We start from the raw sequence: 19,188 nt of genomic DNA, 5'->3' as shown, positions 1-19,188 counted from the left end.
CATCACCTGGGGTACCCCCTTCTGCTTCTTTTAGAAAGACATCTGTTTCTTTTCATCTAAGGATGTTGCCTTATTTGGATGTAGCTATGTGTTTAGACCTTTTTTCCTACTATTTATATGTGTTTGTGGCAGAAAGGGGAGAGTTCACTGGGTGTCTGGTTCCTTTTCAAAATACTGGATCCAAATAATTAAGTACAAATTATTTTCTTTCAGTATTTCAGATATGCCCTGCACTGTTTCTAAATTGTTCTTGTTGATCTTTAGTAGCTCTTTCACTGGTCTATGGATTGAAACCTCGAGTCTGTGTGACTCCCAGGTTCTGGAAGAATAGTTTTACTGGGTACACAGTGTAGGTCAAGCATGGCTGTCTCTACTCCTGGAAGGATTGGGCGGTGCTCGACCTCCAGGACTGGAGCCCAGGGTTGGCTGCTTCTTCCTGTGAGCAAGCCCAGCTGCCCAGCTCTCCCCACAGGTCTTCCCCGCCCCAGCACTCACTGGTGACCACCTGAGCTGTAATGTCTGACAACTCTGAGTGGGGTGACCCCGGAAGGCAGAGAAGCTCAGCTATGTGCATTATTGCAAAATAAATTTATTTGAAGATAAACTGTCTTATAAAAGGTCAGAGGCAATTTGAGATCCCAGTTTCAGCTAGTCTCGTAAAAAGATTCAACTTCAAGTAGCACAATTTCGTGTCTGCTTTTAATCCTGAACGTTCTCGAATAATGAAACAGCCAACTGTTTACACAATACACTCAACATCTGACTCCAGCACCCGTGGCCCCACAGCTCAGGGACCATGGTGCCACAGCCCTCAGGCTCAGGCAGTCCCAGATCGAGCCACCGTGGCCACCGGCTCTGACAGCACACATAGGTCCTGGCATCCCAGCCCTTCCCTCCCCGGCACCTTCCAAAAGCATGAGAATGTAAACCCAGACCAGCCTGCTGCTGAGGCAGGGGTCTTTCTCCAGTTCCCAGGAGAAAACCAGATGGACTCCTGCATGATGGTGTGCTGACAGGGTGGTGCGGGCCTTCCTGGTGACCCCTGGCAGGCAGGCCGGCCAGCTGAGGGGCCTGAGCGGGTGGCCTCACCTGGCTGCCTGGCAGCCCAGAGGGAGGAGGAAGGAGAAAGGAGGCTCATGGGTGTGGCGGCTCCTGCCTGCGCTGGCAGGAGCTACGTCCGGAGCTACGTGAGGATCCTGGCGATGGCCTGCAGGGAGGGGAAGTCGTCATCCCGGGCAGCATGCAGCGCCTGGTGGCTGTTGACATCACCGTGCGCAAGCACCTGCTGGCAGGTGGGGCACACGCAGCAGTCCAGGCCCACCTGCTGGGTGCTGGCCTGCCATGCACTCTTCTTGTTCTTCTTGGCCTTGGTGCCGGGAGGCCTCTCACGGCCTCGAAAGTCTGTGTGTGCAGACAGCAGCTCCTGCTGCTTGGCCGTGTCGGGCAGGAGCACCAGCAGCTCGTTGAAGATCTTCTGGAAGTTCTCCCCGAGCAGGTCCCGGCAGCTTTTGTAATACTGGGCTGCGGAGATCACGCCCTGCCACCCAGAGCCAGACCCAGTCACACCTGGCCCAGGCCTGGGCCCCAGGTGGCCGGGCTGGCCCCCACACCCCCGCCTGCCTGACCTGTCTGAACTGCCCCGAGTGGCTCTTGAACTTGCTGAAGCAGGCCTCGTCGCTCTGCAGGAAGTCCTTGATGGACTGGATGAGCTGCAGGTTCCTTTCCCGGAAGTTCTCAGGGACCAGGTAGGCCCGTGGCACGGGTGTTGGCCTGGGTTTGGAATCGGGACATGGGGAGGAGGTGGAGGCTTCAGCCTTTGGAGTGGCCCAAGGTGACGGCACTCTCCCCAAAGGGGCATGAGGCCAGGTGGCCCACCCACACTTACGCTTTCGTGGTGGTCGTAGTGCTGGGGACACAGGCCGGGTGGGGGCTAGGCAGAAGGCCAGAGAAGCCGGGGGGTGGCTTGCTGATGGGGGGCACCAGACCCGGTGGAGGCGGAGCGCCCTTCAGGAGCACCACGGTGTTGAAGCCTGTGGAGGATGGGGGGGCACACAGGAAGATCTCAGGACGTGACCCTCGCTGGCCAGGCAGACAAGCCTTGGTCCCCCACTTCCCATAAGCTGCCCATCTCACCAGGGTCAGGGTCAGGCTTTGTCCACAACCGCACCTCCCCCGCAAAGCAGGCCCAGGGCCTGATGATGCCAAGAGCTGGCATGCATGCTGTGCTCCCTTTTGGCGAATGCTGGCCTAAGTTAACTCATTTGCCTTCATCTCAAGAGGGTGCTAGGAGTGCCCCGATTTACCGGGAGGAAAAGGATGCAGAGAAGTTATGTGGCAGACCAAAGTCACGCTGCTCACAGACATGGAGCCTGCGTCCAGACTTGGCCGCCGGGTTTCCAAGGCAGCTGGAAACCATCGCACAGGCTCACCTCTCCCCACTTGCACCTGCATAACCTCGGGCTATGCTCCTCTTGGGCCCAGGGGCTCCAGCCCGACTCAAAAACCTGGCCCCTTCCCAGATGCCCAAAAGCAGGCCTGAGCCAGGCACACATACCTGGGGGCGGGGGCATCCTGGGCGGACAGGGGCCGCAGAGCGCTGGGAAGTCTTCCTGGGGCGTGGGGCAGGGGAGGGGCCCCAGGGGCCTTGTGAGCCCAGGGGGTTCCTTGGGGGTGCTCCGAGCTGGGACCAGCCCCTCTGTGTGTCCGTTGACGATGACAGCAGCTGAACCCTCAGCTCTGCCAGTGGGGGCCGCGGGGGCCTGCTCAGCCCCGGGGGGCCCATCTGTGTCAGGGGGCAGTGGCGGGGGAGATGAGGCACCCGACTTCTCGGAGCCCACCTTCTTCTTCTTGCCGACCTTGGTGAAGGTCTGGGTGGAGGCCACGGCCAGCAGGGAAGAGACGGCGACTGTCGTGGGCACGCCCCGCAGCTCCTGGGTGGTGAGGCTGGAGCGGCCATCCTCCTCCTCCTCCTCCTCCGCGCGGAGCAGTCCGCTCTTTTTACTACCCTTACCCCCCTTCCCAGCCTTCCTGGGGGGCTGGCTTCCCCCGCTGGCAGACTGGGCCCCTGGGGCGGGATGTGCCACCTTCTTGCTGCCACTGCTGTTCCAGGCAGAGATGAGGCTGGTGGGGGCAGTGCTGGGCTTGGAGGCAGAGGACACCAGGGCAGGAAAGTCCTCCTCCTGGAAGGTGCTCCTGCCCCTGGCGGGGACAGAGTAGGCCAGCGCCAGCCCCATGGGGCCCAGGGCAGCTGCTGCGGAGCAGGGGGAAGAAGTGGAGGCACAGAGACTGGGGAAGTCTTCGTCCCTGAGCTTCGAAGTGGGGGCCAGGAGAGCACTGTGCCGAGAAGGGGAGACGGGTCAGTGGCCTGCCAGGCCCTGGCCTGCCCAGCACCCACCCTCCACCCACCTTACATAGGAGCCCCGGTTCGTGCACACATGTACCTTGGGAATGTGGCTCCTGCAGCCGAGCCAGTTGCTGGCAAGGCCTCTTGGCTCACAGGACCATTTATTGAGGCTTCCTTGGAGCCTACAAGACACAAAAGAACCCTAGGTCAGGGCTGACCAATGCTGAAGGGCAGGATCAGACCCTGTGAGGTGACTGGAGAGCACACGGGTTCTCACTGGCCTTGTGGGTGGAGGCCCTGCCAGTCCGTGCACCGCCACGCTGGTCAGGAGCCCACCTCCCACCTCCTGCGCCACAGTAGAGTTGCCTACAGGGAAGGCCCGCTCACCTGGGCCTTCGCCCTGAGTCCGGGGCGGGCGCCGGGGGCCCCGGGGCTCCTCAGGACCCCGCGCACCTGCCTCCTCCTTCCTGGGCCTGCTGCCCTCCTCCTGGTCCTCACTCCTGCGTGTGTCCTGCTGCTGCTGCTGCGGCGGCGGCTGCTGCTGCTGCTGCTGCTGCTGCTGCTGCGCGGCCACTGAGGCCCGGATGGCAGCTGCCACTTCTCGGTCCTCTTCTTCCCTGGGATGGGGATGACTTCAGGCTGGGCAAGGCCCAGGACTACAGTGACGTGCAGGACGAGGGGCTGGGGAGGGGCCTTGCCCCTGGGAAGCCTGGACACCAGGAGGCTGCCTGCCAGGAGCCAGCGGAACCGGTGCCAGCCCAGCCTCCCTGGCCAGGAGAGGACGCTGTGGAGGGAGCTGGACCATCCGCCTGCCAGCCTCAAGCTTTGGCTCCCTGGGCAACACCCGACCCTGTTCTCTGGGGTAGCATTTGGGGTCCATAGATGCCTCGATCCAGCCCGGCCATCGGGGGCAGCCCAGCCTGAGTGCGTGCCTGCCACGCTGGGGCTTCATGGCACAACTGCACTGAACCCCCAATGACCCAGGACCCCCCTTACCACCCCAATCTGCAGGGTCCTGGTGTCTGTGGCTAAAACTAGGTGAAAATGAAGGAATCCTCACTGAGGACACCTAGCAGACCTTGTTGCCATGCCCAGGACACCAGAAGCCAGAAAGCCAAAGTCCCCTGACAGTGGTGCCTATCCCCAGCCCAGCTGTTGGCTGCTGCCACCGCCTCAGGGGTGATGCCAGGAGAACATAAGTCCTGGCGGCACGCAAATCCTCCCACCTCTTGTACCTCCAGCTTCCTCGGCGGCTCTGCTGGGCTCCGCGACCGCTGGCCCGGCCCGTGCGGCCCTGGCGGTTGTACCTGTCCAACTCCTCGTAGTCCTCGCCACCAATGACCCCTGCGGCCAGCACACAGCCTGTCACGGGCCCAGACCAGACCGAGGCCAGTGCTCCGGCTTAGACAGCAGACGCCTCCCCACCCACCATAGCGCCTGAACCTGGGGGATGGGCGCAGACACCTCTCAGGGTTCACAGTGGTCCTGGGCCTCTAGCCTAGGCTAGGCACCAGGTCAGAGCAAGAACTGGGCTGGGAGAGGGGCCTGGGCCTGCTGGCCCCACAGTCCCAGGAAGGACCTACACACAGTGGGCACTCAGTAATCCTCCTGACCTGGGGAAGAGTCCCAGGGACCCCAGAACAGCAGATCTGAGACCCTTCAGGAGCCAGTGAAGAGCTCCCTGTCCCAACGTTCTCAGGTGCTTGGGGCTCCTCAGTGGGCTGGGGGGACACAGGCTCAACAGGCTTGTCCCTTGTCCCCGCTCACACGTGCGGGGTCCGATCAGGACCTGGATCTGAGGCCTCCAAAGCAGGGCTCCGCAATGTGAGCCCTGCCTTGGGGGCCCCGCTCGGCAGGGCGGGCCCCGCTCACCCTCGTTCCGGCGCGAGTGCCGTGGCGTGTAGCTGAACTGAAGGTCGATCTGGCGGTTCTGGCGGGCCTCGGCGCGGCTCCGGCTGTGGCAGGCCATCCTGTGGGCCTTGAGGTCGATCTCCGTGCGGAATGCGTGGGTGAACTGCTCGGTGCTGCAGCGACCCTCCTCGCACAGAAAGTGCTTTTCTCGGAAGTGCTCACGCAGATACGTGTAGTCGCTGCCGGGAACCAGGTGTCAGCAGGGGCCCTCGCCCAGCCCGCTTGGGTGTCCCAAGGTTGCCGTGTGCCCACGCCCACCTGTAGTAGTCCTGGGCCCCGTCTGAGTCGCAGAAGTGGCAGAAGTAGTGGTCGCGACGCAGGTGCTTGAGCAGTTCATCGTTGTCCAGGTAGCGCTCGTCACAGAACTTGCAGAGCGGGTGCCCACGGTGCGACGTGTCATCGGGGTCCCCCTGCATGCGGTGCCGAGCCAGGTCCTTGCGCGAGTACCACTTGCGCTCGTATGTGAAGATCTGCAGAGAATAGGGGGCTGGGAATGGGGTGGGGGCTCCCAGGCCTCCCGCCCCTTCCCACGGCCCGACAATGCAGGGAACCCTGTGGCATCAGTTCTGCCCCAGAGCCCCAGACACCAGCAGCCTGGCAGGCTCTGTGAGGCAGGAGAGCTGGGGATGCTGGGAAACCCTGGGGATCTGGCCTGTCCAGGGCCAGAGGCAGCAACAAGCCGCTCACAGCTGTCTGGCTGAGCACTCTGTGCCAGCCTCTACTGGGCCTGGCCTCCACCCACCTCCACCAGATGCTCCCTGAATGCCTGATCCCCAGGCAGATGCCATGGGGTAGGGTTCACCTTGAGATGTTTGAGGCACAGCTTGCAGCAGAATAGTTCATGTTGCTTCCGCATATGCTGCTCCAGGTCCCCAAAGAGGCCAAAAGGTGGCAGCTCAGGACACCGTGGGCACTCGTGCTGCAGCAGCTGCCTAGGGAGACATCGAGAGCCACCAGTCCCCCCGAGGGCACTCAGCATCACTGTCCAGAGGGGCACTAGAACCTCCCCGCGGCCCCTCACCCTGCGCCCCTGCAGACGCCCTGGAAGTGGGAGCCAGGAGGATGGGCACTCCTGCCCCACCGTGCATTTCAGCACTCTGACCACTGAGCCAGATGGTGCTCGGCCCAGGGCCTGAGCTAAACAAGGCCACGGGGTGGGGCTGGGTCCACGATCCAGGAGACTGACCCCTGCATCAGATGGACATGATGACTGAGCCCACACAGGTGCCTGCCCCCTCACCTGGAAGATGAGGACCACCCCCAGGACAACTGTACCCCTTTATGAGGTTTTTCTGCCATAGGCTAAGAGCTTGATTTGCAGGAGCTCCCGACCACCTCAAAGAGCCCCAGAAAGCAGGGCTGTGCGCCTTCCCTGAATTCACCCCTTGTCGCCCACTGCCCCCCCCTCTTTATCACCACCCCAGGAGGGGCACTGTGAGCATCCCCCGTTACAGTAGAGAAAACCAATGATAGAAACCAGCCACCTAGCCCTGACGTCTGCACCACACCAGTGCCCCCTCCCCGCTGAGGGATGTGAGGAGCAAAAGAGGTGACGGAGATGTGTCCGTCCCCACCACAAAGCATCCCACAGACCCTCAGAAACCCAGGCCAAGAATTCCTCTCTCACCTGTACAAGGCAAACACTTTTCCATCAGCAAAGTAGATGTCATATTTCTTCTCATGCTGAAGCTGATGGATAGGGATTGTGGCAAAGGTAGGAAGCTTCTTCCCAAAGACCACCTGAAACCGAAAGCAAAAGGGACTGGTGAGCTGGACCATGGACGCGTCAGGCTGAGGAGAAAAGGAGGCACTCAGGGCCCCTCCTGGGAGGCTTGAGGCAGGTCCCAGCAGGAAGCACCCTCTGCCAGCCTGGGCCAGCCTGGGCTCCTCTCCCCACCCGCAGCCCACCCACCTAGGGTTGCCAGGACAGAGACGCAGCGGCTGGCCTCGCCACCAGGGGGCAGCCGGCTCCACACTCATCCACAGACAAACTGGCACCTGCCGGAGAGACAGAGGCCGCCCCAGGGGCAGAGACAGGGATCAGACAGCCAGGCAAACCAGGGCTTAATCACATGGGTACTGGGCACAGGATGACTTTCACCAGGAGAAAGGAGAGACACAGTCCAAGGAGCAGCTAAGGAAACTGAATGCTACCAGGCCAGATTGTATGCGTCAGGGCCTGGCTACCCTCCATGCACGCATGATGCTTCCATGATGGCAAAGGGGGAGAAGGGTTCCCCCACAGTACTCGGTCTTGGCCCCCGCCCTTTCTTGGCCAGCTTCCTGCCTGTTAACTGGGCTGTCTGGGGGTGCCAAACAGAGGAGCTAGTGTGCTGGATGTGGACACCTCTGCAGCCCGGCCACTTCTCAGGGGTCTCCAGCACTCTCAGTAAAGCCGGCAGCCTGCTCTGCCTCTCCACAGACCCTGGCACTGGATGATGACCACACCCCTGTCCCAATGCCCCCAGCCTGGCCCCCAGGGCCCCCGCACAGGCTCAGGCCTTCCCTCTGAGTCACCAAGGGCACTGCTCCCTCCAGGGCTCCCTCATCCTCCAGTCCCCCTTTCTTTCTGCCCCCTCCCCCTTGCATCAAGACCACACTGGCTCATCTCCTCCTCTCCGTGCTCCTTTCCGATCCACCACTGTCCCCCAGCCTGGAGCTGCCCACTCACCTCAGCTCAGAGTCCTTACCAGCACACCCGGGGGGACAGCCTTTCCTTGGCAAAGGCCACATCAGGATCACCCCTGTTAGATTTAGGCCCAGTCATGGAGGATGTCTGGGACCAGGGTGGCCATGAACTTGGGAAAGCGTAGGACTGGCTGGGGAGAGTGGGTGGTTACACCATCCCCAACAGCAGGGTGGTTAAAACTGGTTCCCTGGGGGCTCCGGGGAAGGAGATGGGGAGCTCAGCCTCTACTTGTGAGGACATGCTTGGGGGTGTGGAGAGCAGGCTGACAACCAAGCCTGCCCCCCACCTGCCCCCACAGGAGCCCAAGGGAAGCATCATGGTCCAGCCACAGCCATTCTGGAGGGTCAGAGCAGGGTGGGGGGGGATGGGCAGCACCCCAACAGGCCTTTCTTCCCCTTGTCACCATGTCTGGCAAAGCTGGGCAGGATGAACGTGGCTGCACACCCCTGCCCCCGCCACACGCTGAGCGCACCTCATCCCAGCTGCACCCTGTGACCCATCTTCACAGGGAGGTCTTGGCTCTGCCTCCAAAGGGTCACCCTCCGCACCCTCTGCCCCGGTTTTCTCCGTAGGTCCTGAAGGGACATGGGGAAGGTCCCCGAGCCTTCCACTGGCTTCTTCTCATGGGATCTGTCCTGCTAGAGCAAGCCCACATCCAGCCCTGCCTTCCAACCACTCCCAAGGGTGCCTTTCCAGCACAGACCCCAGTTCCTGCCTGGGGATAGGCGCCTGCAGGCACAGGGCCATGAACCACTCAGGATGCTGTTGGAGGAGCACAGAGCACAAGGAACTAACCACTGGGACTCGGTGCCCATATCCCCAGCCTCGAGGGGAGCCCCAAGACTGCCAACAAGCATCCAAGCTCGACAGACTCAGCAGAGTAACAACTTCTCTCCCAGAGAAACCTGTGCCGGGAGGGCCCCCGCACCCCGCCCCACCTCCACCCCATCACCCTGGCACCCTCCTTTCAGAGGTCTGCTCTGATCCACCACAAGTGGTGTCTCTCCTTGGGCTGTGAGCACCCTTGCCGTGGACTGAGTGACAGTCAGCTTGGGTGGGGTGTCTGTCCCTCCCGAGCAGTCTGGTAGGGCAGCCCAGGCTGGGCACACCTGAGCCAGGCCACAAGGGGGACACTGGGTTGGCTCAGGAAGAGATTGGAACCACAGAAGAGGCTTGGGAAAGGAAAGTGTTCGTTTGAGAATGAGGGTGAGCAGGTTTGGAGCTGGGGGGTGGGATGGGGAAATGCTAACTGCCCCTCACAGACAGGCTGGGGCCAGGACTGGGCCCCCCGGGCCTGCACCAGATGATGGGATGGCAGTGCAGCCTGGAATGGCCAGTGTCCCTGCCCTCAGCAGAGGGTGAGGCGAGACACAAAACTGCATGGATGGAGGAGGATGAGGGTGTGGTGGCCTGGCCAAGGATGGGCAGGAACCCGCTAGGGATCCAACCAGTGTGGCCCAAGACTCACCCACCCTGGTGATCACCCTGATGGGAGGGGATCATGGGTCCAAGGACAGAGGTACAGGCCAGGCCTAGATACTTGAGGAGGGACCATCCTGGGCAGCCCCTGGGTGGGCCAGGTAGTAAATGACTAACGGGGCAAGGGTGCCTCTGGGTGGGTCCCAAGAAGATCAGGTCCTGAGGAAAGGCAGATGGGGGCGAAAGTCCCCTCGGACTCCCCCACCACAGGGGTTTCTGCCTGGGGCCTTGCTGCTCCCCACTCCCAGCGTGCAGTGAGCACTCACGGAGAATGGGTGCATGAGAGGACGGGGATGGGTGTCAGCAACGACCAGTGTGAGAGCGGATGGGTGTCAGCAACGACCAGTGTGAGAGCGGCTGGACGGGGAGAGTACAGGGACCCAAGGAGCCAGACGTGGACAAGCAGGTCCTCTCAGAGGAGGCGGGCCAGGACCAGGTTGGTGGAGAGGGGGCAGGGACAATAGAAGTACATGACCTGAGTCAGCAGGTCCTGCCTCCTGACCTGCGTTCAGCTTCCGCTCCCAATTCCTACCTATGAAATGGGGCAGTGGGGCTGTACCAGGTGGCCTGCAGGGCCCCTCCTAGCTCAGACACATCTCACTTTGTACAGCAGCCCGATCAAGCCTCATCAACATCACCGGGGATCAGAGCAAGGTGGAAAATAAGACAAGAATTGTCTTTTAGAAGAAAGTGGCCTGTGGGAAAGATACGACCAGGGAAGACAGGAACCCAGGACTTGACGACAGTCTCAGCCAGCGTGCCCTCAAGACCAGCGCTGCTGCTGCCCATCAGCTGGGAGCCTGCCTCGGTCTCCACCCTGAGCAAGTGCCGGGCAATCTAACTGATCTGGCTGCTCACCCAGGCCGGCACAGGGAGGCACCAGGTCAAGATGTAGGAATTAACCAGCAAACAGAGCTGGCCTGTCCCAAAAAGCATTTTGGCACACTTTCCTCCCAATTTTTTACAAAGACTTATTCCCATAAAAGAGACAGAAGAGAGGCAGGGTTCAGGGGTTAGGGGCTGCTGTGGGATTTCCAAGCAGGCATGGGACACCGGACGTATTCAGAGGACAGTGCAGGACTCAGCAAGGGAACAGAAGGGATACGGGGGTGTTCAGAGTTCAAGAGTGAGAGGGAAACAGGATAAATGGAGAGGAGCATCATCTTCCAAAACTTCCCAGAACACCCTCCTGCTGCCTAGCAACTAGGAGCAGGCCTGAGAGGAAGGCACCTGATGCCAAACCACACCCCAGCTGGAGCCAGCTGAAAGCTCATGTCCACACCCCCTTGCCACAGAGCCCTTGTAGGGTATGGGACCCACAAGGTATGAGAAAGGCCAGAGGCTAGCTACAGCACCCATATATAGGTGTCTGCTTACTTCCTCAGTGAGACCTGCAGTGCCCAGGGCCGGGGCCTCCGATGCGCGTGCCTGCCTGCCTGCCTGCCTGCCTGGAAGGAAGCTACAGGTGTGCTGGGAAACCTGGCCATTCAAGAGTTATATCAAGTTATGCAAGACTAGAAGGCAAGGCAGGCTCTGGTGAAGTTGGGAGGCGCCTTCTGACTAAGTCACAGACCCAAGGTTTCCCCAACTGCTCCTGCACCCCGATCCCTCCCAGGTCCGGATGCATCTCTGTCCACCCCATTATAGACTGACAGCATCTCCAAGTGTCTTTTTCAGATACGGCACAGAGTAGGTGCCCACAGAGTGCTCATGGGATTACAGCATTTTCTTGGCTCCTTTAACATAAAATTCTACTTTAAAAAAAGAAAGTGAAGAAAGGATGTCGTTTCTGCATCACTTCTAGGAAAAAGAAAGTCAGATTCCCTGGCAGATGTCACCAGCCCAAGCTTTCCATGAACAAACCAGGGGAACTTCACAACTCTGGAAGCAAACATATCTGAAAGCACAGCAAACCAAGGGAGCTCCAGCTAGGTGCTCCCAGCCAGCAGCTAGCATTGCGGTGAGGGTGGGAGAAAACTCCGTGGTGCTCTCTGACCTCACTAGGGCTTCCAAGTCTGGACAATCAGAAACTCCCTCTCCTCCATTCTGGAGCTGAGCGCCCCCCCCTCCCCGCCCCACCGCCACCAGATGGAACGGGCAAGGGGAGGAAAACTTCGTAACACTTTTATCCCCACCCACCAAGCACCCTGAGGAGACCTCAGTGGTTCTGCCTTCCCCTCTGGTGGTGATGGTAAGTACAACCATCACTTAATAGATGGAAATGCCATTCTCAGAAGGAGTTTGCTCAGCGTCACCCAGAAAGGCCCAGAAACACAGCTAGGCTGGAAATGCCCAGATTGACCCTCTGCTTCCAGAACAGATTGCCACTGAAGGTGCCCACTTTCCCTGTTGCCTCCACCAGAATGGAGACACTTGATGAATAATCTCCCAAAGACGAGCAGGTCTAGGAGCTCCTGCTCTGTTCATGCCCCTCCTGTGGCCCGGCAGGAATTCCCGGGGCTCAGGAGGAAAGCCCCCAGACTCTGTCCCCACAAGGACCGCTGCCTCTTCAAATCAGCTCGGCCACCTCCTGCCTCCCGCCCCCACACGCCCCACAGTCGGCCCCACGATGGGGACCCCGCCCCGGGTGGCCCTGCCAGGCCTCTCTTTTGGAAGCCGGCGCCACTAGGCCTGTAGTCGGACACCAGGAAGGCAAAGTCCCCTTCCGGCCGCCGGGTGACAAGCCGCCCCGCCCGGCCGCGCCCCCACTCCCGCCCAGTTGCCCCGACACGCGGCCCTGCCGGCGCAGCTCACCTGGCGCAGCTCCTCGCGGCACACGGCGCAGTAGCGCTGCTCGCACAGCACCCGCATCTTGGTAGAGCAGCGGTAGCACACCGGGTGGTCGCAGCGGCCCAGCGCCGTGGCCTCCAGGTCCCCGCAGCACAGCACGCAGCTCCCGCTGCCCCGCTCAGGTGCCGCCACCGCCGCCTCCAGGGCCGCGCGCCTCCCCTCCGGACCCGCCGCCACCGCCGCCATGGTCCGGGATCCGGCCCCCTCCCGGCCGGCGCGGCGCGGCGCTGGACCGACTGGCTCCCAGCGGGCCCGCCCCTTCCGGGGCGACGTCACCGCCCCGCCCAGCAACGGCCCCACCTGGCGGAAGTGCGCTCACGACTTCCACCTCAGCGAGGCGCCGGCTAGAGCGGCGCCACCGGCACCGGGCGCTCTAGGCGGAGCGGACAGGTTGGAGGTCAGCCGCAGGTCTGGCGCCGGGCTGCGGGTGTCAGGCCCTCCTCTCTTCTGACCCTCGTCTTGGGCCAGCTCTGTCCTCCCAGAGCAAAATGTTTAATGCTCCAAATATTGATGGGTCGTACTTATACTAAAGTGTTATTCGTTGTTCATTCGAAATTCAAATTTAACTAGAAGTCCTGTATTTTTATTTGCTAAATATTGCAACCCTCTTAGGAGCCCAAAATCTCTTTCCAACCCAGATCTTTCTTTTGTATTTGGGACACACACGGGCGTGGTCATCGGGCACACACACGCGCTTGCGCACACACAAACACAATCCCTATCAGAAAAAACAACACGTGGTGACATCGGTCTCTGAACTAGGAGCAGTCTCCCCCAGTCCCGATAGAAAGGCGGGTAGAGAACCTATCCTCTTCATGGCTGGGCCCACCCAGCTGAGCCCGGAGGCTTGACTCAGAGAAACATCAGGGCAGGTTTGCTGATTGGACGGTTGTGAATCCTGGGGCTTTGAGCCTCTGCAGCTGTTGGGGGGCCTCCTCACTACCCTTGGGGGCCAGGCACACTCAGGACCTCCCTTCTGCTATCACAGGAGGCTAGTCCGCATCTGAACCCTTCTAGAAAAGAGGCGATGTGTTGTGGGCGGATGAGCTTGGACTTTAGAATCAGAAATGGGCTGGAAGACTTCCCTGGCTGACCAGTGATTAAGACTATGCCCTTGGGCTTCCCTGGTAGCTCAGTGGTTGAGAATCTGCCTGCCAATGCAGGAGACACAGGTTCGAGCCCTGGTCCGGGAAGATCCCACATGCCACGGAGCAACTAAGCCTGTGCGCCACAACTACTGAGCCTGCGCTCTAGAGCCCGCGAGCCACAACTACTGAAGCCCGTGTGCCTAGAGCCTGTGCTCTGCAACAAGAGAAGCCACTGCAATGAGAAGCCTGCACACTGCAGCAAAGAGTAGCCCCCGCTCGCCACAGCTAGAGAAAGCCCGTGAGCAGCAACGAAGGCCCAATGCAGCCAAAAATAAATTAATTAAATTAAAAAAAAAAAAAAAGGCTATGCCCTTCCACTGCAGGGGACACGGGTTTGATCCCTGGTCAGGGAACTAAAATCCTGCATGCTGCACAGCCAAAAGAAATAAGATTTTTTTTTAAAGGGGGCTGGAAACCCCAGTTCAACTACTTATTTGCTGGTGACCTTGGTCAGCTCACTGAGCCTTTAGCTTCCTCCATTTGCAAAACAGGGATCATCACACCAATTAAACCTGGTGGATTGGCCACATGCAGGTGTCATCTCACCCTCACAAAACCCCACTGAAAGGACAGTAAAGGGATTATCTTTCCATGAGCATAAAGAAGAGGAGAGGAGCAAGCAGTAAGATGTAAGCAAATTGTGGAATGACAGAAAGAAGGTGGAGGGTGACTCATTTTACAAAGCATCCTTAAGACCTTTGGGGGAACCCCGATGAGAAGTTTCACTGAAGGTGGGACTGAAAACAGGAGTGCATGGAAGTCCATGCATTGTCTGGAGGCCTGGGCCCAATCCACCTCCAACTCACCCTCAGCAGGAGACTGGAGGATTTTCCCCTAAGGAAACTCACCAGCTCAGAAGAAAGATATTCACACCCCACAAGGGAATGAAAAGCTGTCCTCAGACAGAAAGCTTGTTGTAGCTGAGAAGTATGTGAACATCAACCTGGCCCAAGCTCTTACCTCGCTGACCTGTGGATTTCTGTGTCTTTCAAGCCCTGCTTGGAGTGGATCATAGAAGCAATAAGAGGAGCATCCTCGTTCTCCTGGTTGCTGTCTGAGCATATTTACTACTTACCGACTTGCAAAATGACAGCCCCACATCTGTCCACTATATGTGCTCTGCTTGTCCTAGACCCCTTGTCCTACCATGCCCAGGACAGCCTCACAAATGCCAACCATGCTGAGGTTGAGAAAATTCCGATCTAAGGTGATAGATGAGTTATTCTGGGGCTTCTGGCTAGGAGGTGGGGTAAAGGAGCCCCCTAGGGAGCTGAAATCTTTTCTACCTCGATCTGGGCTGTGGGCACACAAGTGTAGGCATATGTAACAAATTCAATTGTTAAGATGTGCACACTTTACTCAAAGTATCTTATACCTCCTTAAAAAGACCACCCATTTTTAGAGTAGCAGTTAAGTTTATGATTTCAAAATATGGAGGCAAATACTAGGAAAAATAGCTGAAAGAATTGGAAGTAGTTGCCCCTGGGGGGCAGGATGGGGATGTGAAAGGGTGGAACAGAGACAGCTTTATTTTGTCCCTTATACTAGCATTTGGCTTATAATGTATATGACCTTGATATTATAAAACATAATAATTTTTAAAATGACAAAATGGAGAGATTTCCTCATTTACTGTGTCATTAGGATGGGGTTCCTGTTGGCAGCCAGGCTCTGTACCTGGGATGGGGGCCATGAGTATGAGGCAGACGTGGTCCCAGTCTCTGGAGGGCTTGGTCCAGTGTCAGGGGAGGTGGTGTGCAGATAGTCAGAAGCCATGATCAGTCAGCTTCTAGAAGGGGCTGTGTGTGGATGAAAGGAGTAGTGAGTCCCAGAAAGACAAGGCAGCTCTCATGGACCATTATGGCCACTACCTCCTCTGGCAATAGACTTTTGGCTCCAGAGTCCTGGGTGGGGGAGGGCTGGCACAGAGCCCCTCTTCCTGAGCACTCCAAACTAGGAGCCACCAGGGACCATCAAGTTGTTCTGTGCTTTTCTCCCTTACCCAGCCCTGGGCTCCCTCCCTGCCTGCCTTCCACATACCTCCAGCTGACAGGCAGCCTCCCTGCTCTGTCTTAATGTGGCCTTCATCCTTCACCTGCACACTGACATTTTCACTCCCTCTGGTTCGCAGTCATAAACAAGCAGGAGGGATTGCCGGTATTTGAACTTCAGACACCGAACGTATCATTGTGCAGAGCATTTTTTTTCTTTGCTCAACGTTGCGTTTTCAGATTTACCATGCTGCTAATTGTAGTTCTCTTAAATTTTCCAACTGCGCAGAAACGTCCATTACAGCATAGGCCATGACTGATCAGATTTCATATCGATGACGTTCTCCCTGCAGAAGCTCCCTGTTTGCCCAGGCTGCAGTCCCCTGCATCCCCTTATTAGGGAGGGGGCGGCAGCGCCAGGGGACCCTGGCAGCCCGCTTGTGCTGCACTGCCCGTCCACCAAGCACTCCAGGCAGCTCTCAAGATGGAGGGGCCCCAGGAGAGTGAGGCAGAGGTGGGAGGGGGCAGCTTTCCACTCGGCCTACTGGTCCTTTCGGTCCTCCAGTCCCCTCCAGGTGCGCAGATGGCTTCCTCTGTACCCCCTCCCCGCCTGGTCCAGCGCTGTCACCCCTACATCAAAGGGATTTCTCTGACAGTTAGGGGACTAGGCAGCCGCTAGAACAGCAACAGCAATTAGATGGTAGCCACGCCATTTATAGAGCGCCTACTGTGTGCCAGGCACAGTGTCAAGATGTCAAGACCCAGCCTGGATTTTTTTTTTTAATATTTATTTATTTATTTATTTAGGCTGCGCCAGGTCTTAGTTTCGCATGCGGACTTCTTAGTTGTGGCATGCATGTGGGATCTAGTTCCCCGATCAGGGATTGAACCTAGGCCCCCTGCATTGGGAGCGTGGAGTCTTACCCACTGGACCACCAGGGAAGTTCAGCAGCTCTGCAGGGCCTTTGTGGGGAGAGCTGCTGCTGCTGCTTCTAGACCTCCCCAGGGGATCACCAGAATCTCTCTGCCCCTCATGCCTCAGAAGCAGGCACCATCCTTGGCACCCCTCAGCCCCTCTGTTCCTCTTCCAACATGAAGGTCTGAGAGCAAGGACAGACTCAGACTCTGTTCCCCCATGCCCCCGGGATCACACCTCCTTTTTGCTGAAGAGACAGGCGGAGGGGGATGGGAGGTTTCCATTGAGCACTGCAGCTGGGGTCCCCAAACTGGAACTCTCAGGCTGGGGGTCTAGGTTGGGCCCCACTCCCCCTAGTGCTTACCCAACAGGTGACCTGGAACAAGTTAATTTTCCCCATGCCTTAGGTTCTTCATTGGTAGATGGAATCAATCATTGTCCCACCTTGTGGCATTGTTTGGAGATCAAAATAAGATATTTCAGGATCCCTGGTGTCTGGGATCTAGAAGGTGCCCCGTGAGTGGTGTGGTTGCTGGGGGGTGGGGTGAGGTGTGATTATTTTGAGGGCTGCATCCTCCCTGGTTTAGGACTTAGGCAAGAATGGGTCAGGCCCTCCCCTCTGGAAGGGGGCTATTAAGCCCAGGCAGGCACAGAGGGATACTCTGGGAGACTATTCAGAGAAGGGCTATTTAAGAAGGATCCTGAAGGATGAGTAAGAGTTTGCCAGATTGAAAAGGATGGGATGTCCCAGGCACAGAAGCACAGAGGTGGGCAAACTCATGGGTTGTTGGGTATGGCAAATGAATTGAGACTGCCCTGGCCAGAGAAAGTGGTTTTGGGGGGGGATCATAACCAAAGAGGAGGCTGGAAGACTGCAGAGCTTATCCTTCCCAGGCAGTATGAGGGGCTGACTCTTTATTCTGGGAGCCTAACCTAACCACTGTTTCAGAGAGGGTTTGATGCAGCCAAACTTGCAGTTGCAAGCATCCATCCAGCTGCAGCTGGGAAGTGGGTTGTTGGGGAGAAGCTAGGGGTTAGGGAGGAGAGGAATGGGTGTGGGAACAGATTTGATAGCTGTGTTAGACGAGGACAGGGAACAGCCCTCCAGGGGGAACATACACAGAGAGGTCTTGAGTGGTGCAGAGGGCCCCCACCAAGCAGCTCTCCTGCTTTACCCCAGTAGGGCTCTGCCGGCCTCCCTGTCTTTGCTCTGCTTGTGCCCCACCTGCAAGAGCTCTGGCTCAGGGAACATCCTGTCCCCCCATCCCTATGCCTGGAAGTTCCTCTCTTTGGGGGGAAGAGGCAGAGGGGGCTAAGAGAGGGGATCAGGGGAGCCCCCAGCAGAGCGTCAAAATGAATTCTACCTAGAGGCCCACTCAGCCAGGGTGCTTCAGTAACACACGTCCCCGCCCCGCAGCCTGGGCTCCTCCTCTCACTTCATCCCTCCCCCTCCCCTTGGGGAGCCCCTCAGGTACCGCGGGGGCGAGCAGGGGCGGGGCCACCGAGCAGTTATAGCTGGACCCACCCGCACCAACTCCTAGCCTGTAGCCTCCCGCACTCCAGCTTCCCGACACTGCGCGCCCAGACCCGACTGAACCAGTTTCTGGTCCGCCCTCCGGGCGGCGGTCAACGTGAGCACCCTGGCGCGGGGCACGGGGGTGCGGAGCCCCGGGCGGGGGCCCACTGCGAGCCGCTGGCTGATCGCATTGCTGTTGCTGCTGCTGCTGCTGCCGCTGCCCGCCGCCGCCTGGTACAAGCACGTGGCGAGTCCCCGCTACCACACGGTGGGCCGCGCCGCGGGCCTGCTAATGGGGCTGCGCCGCTCGCCCTACGTGTGGCGCCGCGCACTGCGCCCGGCTGCCGGGCCCCTTGCCTGGGACGGCTTCGGCCTGGGCGTGTCCCCCCAGGGGTCATCTGCCAGAAGCACCGTCTCTGGGGGGCCCGCCGCCCGCGATGCTCTGTTGCTTCCCTCCGGAGTTCAGAAACTGTGGGAGGTGCGACGCAGAAGCTCCCGCGCAGGGCTCCCGGTGAGTGCGCCTCGCAGCCCGCGCGCCCCGAAGTCCGCGCCCCAACCGGAGCTGCGGCTGGGATCCTACTCCTGGACCTCTGAAGAGCAGGCCAGGTACGCGGGGAGAGGAGGGGGACGGGGACAGCAGTGGACGAGGGTGTCTCGGGAGATCTGAGACCGGAGCGCACGTCTGCCTGCCCACAGGGCACCCTACAACCTTTCCATCCCCGACTCCCAGTAGAGGAAGGCTTTCCTGGGGCAGTCCCTACCCTTCCAGCCTGGGGAGTCGGGGGAGCGGTAGTGGAGGTCTCACAACCCTCTTCCCACGGTCCTCTCTGTTCTTTCCAGAGCCTTCGGAGTGTCTCCTGCTCAGTCATGGTCTGCTCAGGGAACCGCCTTCGCCAGCCCCCGCCTCTCCCCAGAGCCGTCCTGATCGCAGCCCCTGCCCGCGCCCCCACGCCTGACGCAGGCGGAATGTCTTCTGCCAGCAGGCCGGCAGTCTGGTCAATAAAACCTGCCTAGTTGCCGCGCCCCGGTGTTTGACGCTTTTCCTCCGCGATGTGTACTTTGTCATCTAGCTTCGGGGTGCAAACAGCCGCGCCCACGTCCTGGCAAATGTCAGGAGCCCTCCAGCTGGCCCGGGCAAGCTCCCCCCAACAGCCGAGATCTGTATGCCCTTGCGGGGCAGAATGGGGGACGGAGGCAGACTCTGCTGGGGGCTGGGTCCCCTTCTCCCTTCTCTGCCAGTGCTGCCCCTCCTGTTAGGGGGTGAGGTCATCAGACCAGGTCCCAGGGTCCCCCAGCAGGGAAGGGGTATCCCACGGTGGGGGGAGGGCAGTCAGACCCTGTGTCCTGCTGCCATTTACCAAAGTGTGCAGGAGGAGGAGGGCAGTAGCTCACACCCTCCGCGCTG

The 19,188-nt window shown here is 59.3% G+C and overlaps 2 protein-coding genes across 4 annotated transcripts; one reads left to right on the top strand and one right to left on the bottom strand.

Moving 5' to 3' along the window:
• Positions 1-680: 680 nt before the first annotated feature.
• ZNF598 (zinc finger protein 598, E3 ubiquitin ligase) lies at positions 681-12,468 on the bottom strand. Of its 3 annotated transcripts, XM_081255288.1 has the most exons (13): positions 12,177-12,468; positions 6,882-6,994; positions 6,057-6,186; positions 5,513-5,724; positions 5,216-5,433; positions 4,570-4,687; positions 3,731-3,960; positions 3,441-3,525; positions 2,555-3,333; positions 1,886-2,030; positions 1,626-1,770; positions 1,322-1,537; positions 681-1,207 (listed from the first exon to the last, which is right to left on the bottom strand). In XM_081255288.1, exons 1-13 carry the CDS (start codon positions 12,396-12,398, stop codon positions 1,184-1,186), a joined length of 2,637 nt encoding a protein of 878 aa, XP_081111414.1. In that variant the 5' UTR covers positions 12,399-12,468; the 3' UTR covers positions 681-1,183. The 3 variants fall into 3 exon arrangements, with proteins under 3 accessions (XP_081111414.1, XP_081111413.1, XP_081111415.1); XM_081255287.1 differs by having other exon boundaries at positions 681-1,537; positions 4,579-4,687; XM_081255289.1 differs by having other exon boundaries at positions 681-1,537; positions 12,177-12,450.
• Positions 12,469-17,809: 5,341 nt separating this feature from the next.
• NPW (neuropeptide W) lies at positions 17,810-18,806 on the top strand. Its single transcript, XM_081256723.1, has 2 exons — positions 17,810-18,389; positions 18,624-18,806. The coding sequence occupies exons 1-2, from the start codon at positions 18,076-18,078 to the stop codon at positions 18,706-18,708; spliced, it is 399 nt and encodes a 132-aa protein (XP_081112849.1). The 5' UTR covers positions 17,810-18,075; the 3' UTR covers positions 18,709-18,806.
• The last annotated feature ends 382 nt before the right edge of the window (positions 18,807-19,188 follow it).

Source organism: Mesoplodon bidens (assembly GCF_964165515.1).
Source record: "Mesoplodon bidens genome assembly, chromosome: 15".
Taxonomy (NCBI): Eukaryota; Metazoa; Chordata; class Mammalia; order Artiodactyla; family Ziphiidae; genus Mesoplodon; species Mesoplodon bidens.
This window is presented reverse-complemented; position numbering and strand designations above follow the sequence as displayed.

What these genes read in the sequence shown, in the direction of transcription:
- ZNF598 (XM_081255289.1), bottom strand. Translation starts at nt 12,398, where the DNA reads ATGGCGGCGGTGGCGGCGGGTCCGGAGGGGAGGCGCGCGGCCCTGGAG. An exon ending in TGTGCCTCAAACATCTCAAG is followed by an intron (nt 5,725 to 6,056) that starts GTGAACCCTACC and finishes TATTCTCTGCAG; the next exon opens with ATCTTCACATACGAGCGCAA. An exon ending in GACTCAGGGCGAAGGCCCAG is followed by an intron (nt 3,526 to 3,730) that starts GTGAGCGGGCCT and finishes TGTGTCTTGTAG; the next exon opens with GCTCCAAGGAAGCCTCAATA.
- NPW (XM_081256723.1), top strand. Translation starts at nt 18,076, where the DNA reads ATGGGGCTGCGCCGCTCGCCCTACGTGTGGCGCCGCGCACTGCGCCCG. An exon ending in ACCTCTGAAGAGCAGGCCAG is followed by an intron (nt 18,390 to 18,623) that starts GTACGCGGGGAG and finishes TGTTCTTTCCAG; the next exon opens with AGCCTTCGGAGTGTCTCCTG.